Genomic DNA, 6,309 nt, shown 5'->3' with positions numbered 1-6,309 from the left:
TGGTGATAGGGATACAATCATGGACTATGTGTACGGTGTATACTTTGACAATAGTGGAACGATGCTTGGGGATAAGGCTTTTGATATGGACAAGGACGATAATATAATCATAGATGGTGTAAGATATGGAGGAACCCCCGGTCTTTATGAACTTATTTTCAAGAGAATTCCCGACGACGCCATATACACAGATGCCGATAAACAAAAATACAAAAGTATACTATTGACAACAAATGCTCACAGACGTGGCCATAACGCCCGAAATCCCATAATGGGTAACAAGAGATACAAGTATAAACATGTAATTGCATACCATGAAATTCTATCGATTATCGAGGAACTTCGCGAGGTAGGCCTCATTATAAATTAAACAGCGCACCGATGATGTGCACTGTATGCAGTGAGATGTCGATCAACAAATTTGGGGTATCGCTTGAGAAGAGTGAAGCAGCTAGAATGGACTATTACAAATGGAGCGGTTTGCTTCGAAATTATATGCGAGATAACGCTCTTTGTGTGGCCGATGCCGACTTTGATGCAAAATCACGCAAGATACGACGCGTAGCACAGCCCGCAGCCGACAGCGATGCTGTCAATAAACTATATGTGGAAAAGAGCATTAAACTTTTGAGAGAGCAGCAGGAAAAATTGGAGAGGAAGCTGATTGTATTTCAGAGAGTTATGCTAACGTTGCAAAACTGTGTTCAAAAGATATCGCAGACATTCAATCCTATCCCACAGCAGAATTGCGTTGGAGAATCATGCGAGATGGTTGAACTTGCCCAGAATTATTTGGAGACGATGGGAAGCACATAATGTATGTACACGATAATTATCGCATCATTTGCGCCAAAGACATCTCTGCGATCAAACATGCAACCAATATCGAAATCCAAGAATAATGAAAGCCATAGTCTCAAGAAGCGGCAACTTGTTGAGGAATTGCATGCTCCAGCTCAAAGACATTTCCCGCGGAGACGCGTCATAGTGCATGGATACGATGATCTGTGGCAAGCTGACGTTGTAGAAATGCGTCCATACTCGCGATTCAACCGAGGTCATCACTATATACTCACGGTCATCGATGTGCTAAGCAAGTATGCATGGGCGGTGCCGCTCAAGACTAAAAGTGGTGCTGAGGTGACTAAAGCGTTTGCAAAGATATTTAGAGATCGACATCCGAAAAATTTGCAAACCGATCAAGGAAAAGAATTTTACAACGTTGATGTGCAGAAACTCATGACAAAGCATGGCATTAATCATTATTCGACGTATTCGGTGATGAAGGCCTCCGTCGTAGAACGTTTCAATCGAACTTTGAAGAACAATATGTGGAAACTGTTTACGCTCAATGGAACCTATAAATGGGTTGACGCACTACCGTGTCTACTTGCAGAGTATAACGCACGAAAACATAGAACCATCGGAATGCATCCTTGCGATGTTACTCCTGTGATCGCCGATAAGCTGCTAACCACAGTATACAACAACATAAAGATTGCTGCTCCAGCGAGATTCAAATTGGGTGAGTTTGTGCGCGTGAGCAAATTTAAAACCATCTTCGATAAAGGCTATACACCGAATTGGACAACGGAGGTGTTTAAGATAGCCAAAGTACAGGCAATTAATCCCGCGACGTATCTGCTCCTCGATTCCTTTGGAAAACCTGTTGCCGGAGGATTCTATGAACATGAGCTGCAACGCGTCACAGATCCTGATGTATATCTAGTGGAAAAAGTGTTGCGTAGAAAAGGGGATAAGGTGTACGTCAAGTGGTTGGGCTTTGATAAATCACATAATTCTTGGATAAATAAAAATAATGTATTGTAAAATAATACATGGTTTAATAAAATACAATGATGCATATACATGAGTGGCCACTTTTATTTTACACATTAATCCAACTATTTATGTGAATGAGTTAATAAATACAATAACAATTTCTATACATTTGCGAACAATTTTATATTATACAATAAATTCCACTATTTATAATAAATACAATAATAATAATAATAATAATTTCTATTTTACAACGGTATATTATAATGTCCCCAGGGCAGAGAGTCGGTTGAATCGGGTATGATATATCGCTTATCGTCGTATGGACTTAGAGCGATTTTGGATTCCGAAATGGTGTACACTTTGTGCAATTTAGACCGTATGCATGATTGTTTGCGAACCATTTCGATCTCTCTGTGCAAACACTGCGCGTAGTTGTCGAAAGCTATCGTTCTGGCTATGACGTTGGTCTTGACACCTTTCGCCTTTTTTGTATCTTTCTTACCGTCTACGCGAAGTCCATACATTTTCGCTCTAAGACCTACGAATTCAGTCATTATTGCACCGTTATTTTCATCCTTCATCAGCCCCGGAACCCTCTTATTTACGCGTGGCATATTATATGGATTGTCAGTAGGATAATCGCTTGTGTCGAATCTATCGATATTGTGCTTCATAGACTCGTAGATATCGTCGCATCGAATGTGATAAATAAGACTGTCAGTGTCGGTGTATAGAATTTTACAATTTTGTTCATGTTTAGGAGACATGTACTCGTAGTGAAATTCATACAAACAAATTTTTGATATGTCCAGAATGCACATGCCCACATATATCGGCTTGTTGAATTTCACCTCGAGTTTTCGCAATTCAACAGCTATTAAATTTTCCGAAAAAACACTTCTGCTGTGGAAATTTTGTTTCGCGATCATTGCCTCCGCGCCATATCGCCCTTCCCAATGTGTCAAAAGTTTTACATCCACACGGTTTCGTACATTTTCTATTGTTTTACCGAAAACTGCATTGTTCATCAATTTATACAAATTTTTTTCAAAGTCGTTTGTCGCGCTTGTTCTAAACCGTGTGTTGAGTTCGATGTAATCACGGAGCTAGGGGGATTGAGTGAATTGAAGCACGCTGTGTATCTTTGTAATACGGAGACCGTGACGCGTGCACTGCTGCAGGTTGCGATAATGGATTATGTAACGCTGCTTATCATATACCGTCGCAAGTAACTTGTCTTGCCTGCTGCTAGGTGGTTTGGTATGCATCGGACAGAACGGTAGATCTGCATGAGCATCGTGCAGACGTTGCGGATATTCCAGATCTACCTCGAGAATGTATCCCGTGGGCGAATCGACACCGATTGAAGATACGTCAAAATTTACAACATCTTCAACCCATTGAAATTTAGTGTATGGTAGAGGCTGGCACATTGCCCATCCATACAAATTGTTCACGTCAAAGTACATCAAGTACGATGACTCTTCCAATGCATCGTAAGATGACATGTACTTGTCATTGGCATGTGTGTATCTTCTGGAACATTGACTTAAGCCCCCGCGTATACCGCGTTCGATAAACATGACCATATCGATGTCTGTGAGCAATTCGAATGTAATTTTGGTATGTTTTAGCATTGCATCCCATGTGAAACCAGGTAGAGTATAATAATGCGCCGAATCTAATCCGTAGCTCTTGATACAACTCTCGCGAAAATTTTCAAAAATATCTGCCAATAACAAGACATCAGTTTTCAAATACAAATCGCTGTATTCGCCCAAGGTTCTAATCTCGAAACGTTGCCAGACTGTCTCAGCGTGTGCGTAATCGGTCTCTGATACAGTCTCACCCGTTAACGAACTGTAGAATGACTCGCGCGGCGGTAAGCATGGATCCTGCAGCTTGTTCACGCAATCAAGGTATTCATACGGAAAGACACCCTTTCGCGTCAATAAATTGAAATCTTCAGTGGATAATGTTTCAAATTGGGATCGTAAAATTTTTAATTGATCTGTGCTAAGAAAAGATGCTAATTTGTCGAGACTGGTATTTAGAAATTTGTATGAATCGATGAATCGTAATTTAATATAATTTCGCGAGTCTGATTCATCCGTATCTTCAACACTTTTTGTGAAAGAAATATATTTTTCTTTAGTTATAGGTAATACATCAATGTGACCTTCGAAAGCGGTAGCTATTTCCTCGATAATGAAATGCGAATCATAGCCGGATAAATTATGGAAAACTATGGGGATGTAAAACACATTTTTATAATTTAAATTGCACTCCGAATGTGCTGGGCCTCTGAACCGTCCTGACAGATGGCAATGATCGCGAACTCGTACATCGCTAGCCTTGAATGGTTCTTCGCAAATATAGCAATGTGTTGCATTGCGAAATGTCGTCAACTGTTCAGGAGTTAAATCCAGCATGGGAACATTACTGGCAAGAATGGGTTTGGCAAAGTTTGCAAAATTTTTAAGTTCGTCGACGAACCATGAAACATAATCTGTGTCGTGGCGACATCGATACATCGACAGTGAAGTATCATATGAACAATGCATATAATATGCAATGCTGTGTACATTGTGGTGTTGATATATATGTAATTTATTATCACCCGTTTGGTTGTCCAACGTTTTTGCGACGATGCACTCCAGATCTGCATACACCACGAAAGGGAGCCTCTCCTTCCTATCATGGTTGCTGAAATTGAGCAGATTATTGCCTTCGCTGGGCAGCAGAATGGTGCAGTTGTTTATCTGCCCGCAGTCCAACGAATGCACCTCCAACTTCTCGCCAGATTCGAAGTAGTGCATGCATCTGTAAACCCCACAAAAAATTTTATTTTAATTTCACATATATTTCAACATTTTTTTTTTTTTTTTAACATTTCATAAGTTTTTATACATACCGATCGCAGATGAATTTTTTGGCTTTGTGCTTGCTCAGCTGCATGCTCACCAGCCTGGACAAGTCCTTAATACATGCAAAGTGCCCTACATCGCCGTGCTCTTGATTCGGCGTGTAGAGCAAGTTTACATGCCTATCCCTCTTCTGACTGGTGAGGTGCAGCGGGAAGACTGTTGGTCCCTTCTTCATCTTCTCCTCGAAGCTGCAGACGTTGATGGAGATGTCGTTCAGTCGTTCAAACTTCCCGATATGCTCCAGAGACATTGGGAACTCAATGTCCTGAACATTTAGCACAGATGCATAGTCGGGGTATGAACTTGGGCGTTCGGGATATTTTTTAGCTGGATGGAGAGCGGCGACCACTGCCCACGCGAAACAGGCGTTGTCCTGGGATTGTACGCTAATCGTTGCCTTCTTCAGCGACAATTCTTGCGGCAATTTAATGTGGCAACTCGCGCGCAGCGGATTGTACTTATTGACATTCACGGTCAGATTCATGATTCTCGTCAATGCCCATCCGCTGTCGCGTTCCTGGAACTCTTCCAGTGATGCTAGGGTGGTTTCGACGACGCATCGCTGGTACCACTCTTGCAGATCCGATGTGTGGAAGAGTTCACAGTTTCGGGTGTTGATGCTTTTACAAGCATGCTTGTCACCTGCTACAAATTCGCTGTTGAACACTACGTTCACTTTAAGGTTTCGATGTTTCCTCAAAGTGTTCCGAACATGCTCCAGCACAATGGTTGTTGCATCTTGGAGGCAGTTGTACGGCTCGATATAGTTTGAATTTAGCACGACACCATTTAATACGCGGCTATCGAACGCAGTGTCTATTTCGCGCCACAAAAGTCTTGTGCTCGAATGTCCAGCGCCTTTGCGCACGAAACGTCCACGCAGTAAATATTTCAATCCTTCGAGCTGTGCGATTTGTGCAACCAATGATTGCCGAACACCGATCGATAATCGAGGACGTTTCACTCGGCTATGTTCTTCCAAAGATTTGATGCACTCGTTACACCGTTCTTCCCACGCAAGGTATTCTTCCTCTGAAATCAATCGTGCAGATTGATCTAACAAGTGGCGAGTTACTTGCGCGAATTCTCCCATGATTGTAAATGGAATGTATATGTAGCGTCTTTTTCCACACAACACGTTGCAACGATTTGTGACTTTTTGCAGTTTAGAACGCTTTTTTATACGTTTAATGCAATTTCTGTTGACACAGCATAATTCTTTCTATGATTTACACGTGCCTACAACGTTTCCAAAAGTATTGTATTACAACGTTTCCAAAAGTATTGTATTACAACGTTTCCAAAAGTATTGTATTACATTTGCATCGCAAAAAAAAAAAAATGATGACATCTCAAACACGTGTCGAGACTTTGATCCTTGAGTGTGCCAACTCCAAATCATTCGATGCAGTTTTTTCAACACAGCATAATTTTATGACTCATGCATATGAAGTTTCTCAAAAAGTATTATATTGTACTCACATTTCAAAGAACATAAATGAGGAATAAGAGGAGGGGTAGATGATTGAGGTGGTACTATGCACCTCTATTTAAACCAGCCCCTCGCACGTTATTACATTAATCGCTCTGCAGCCTC

The 6,309-nt window shown here is 41.2% G+C and overlaps 2 protein-coding genes across 2 annotated transcripts; both read right to left on the bottom strand.

The window, feature by feature from the left end:
- Window positions 1-2,030: 2,030 nt before the first annotated feature.
- Window positions 2,031-4,222, bottom strand: LOC143343412 (uncharacterized). Its single transcript, XM_076768303.1, has one exon. The coding sequence runs from the start codon at window positions 2,811-2,813 to the stop codon at window positions 2,031-2,033; it is 783 nt and encodes a 260-aa protein (XP_076624418.1). The 5' UTR covers window positions 2,814-4,222.
- Window positions 2,892-5,805, bottom strand: LOC143343430 (uncharacterized). The gene is made up of 3 exons (XM_076768325.1): window positions 4,700-5,805; window positions 4,406-4,608; window positions 2,892-3,514 (listed from the first exon to the last, which is right to left on the bottom strand). Exons 1-3 carry the CDS (start codon window positions 5,803-5,805, stop codon window positions 2,892-2,894), a joined length of 1,932 nt encoding a protein of 643 aa, XP_076624440.1.
- Between the last annotated feature and the right edge of the window lie 504 nt (window positions 5,806-6,309).

This window comes from Colletes latitarsis, chromosome 7, assembly GCF_051014445.1.
Source record: "Colletes latitarsis isolate SP2378_abdomen chromosome 7, iyColLati1, whole genome shotgun sequence".
Taxonomy (NCBI): Eukaryota; Metazoa; Arthropoda; class Insecta; order Hymenoptera; family Colletidae; genus Colletes; species Colletes latitarsis.
This window is presented reverse-complemented; position numbering and strand designations above follow the sequence as displayed.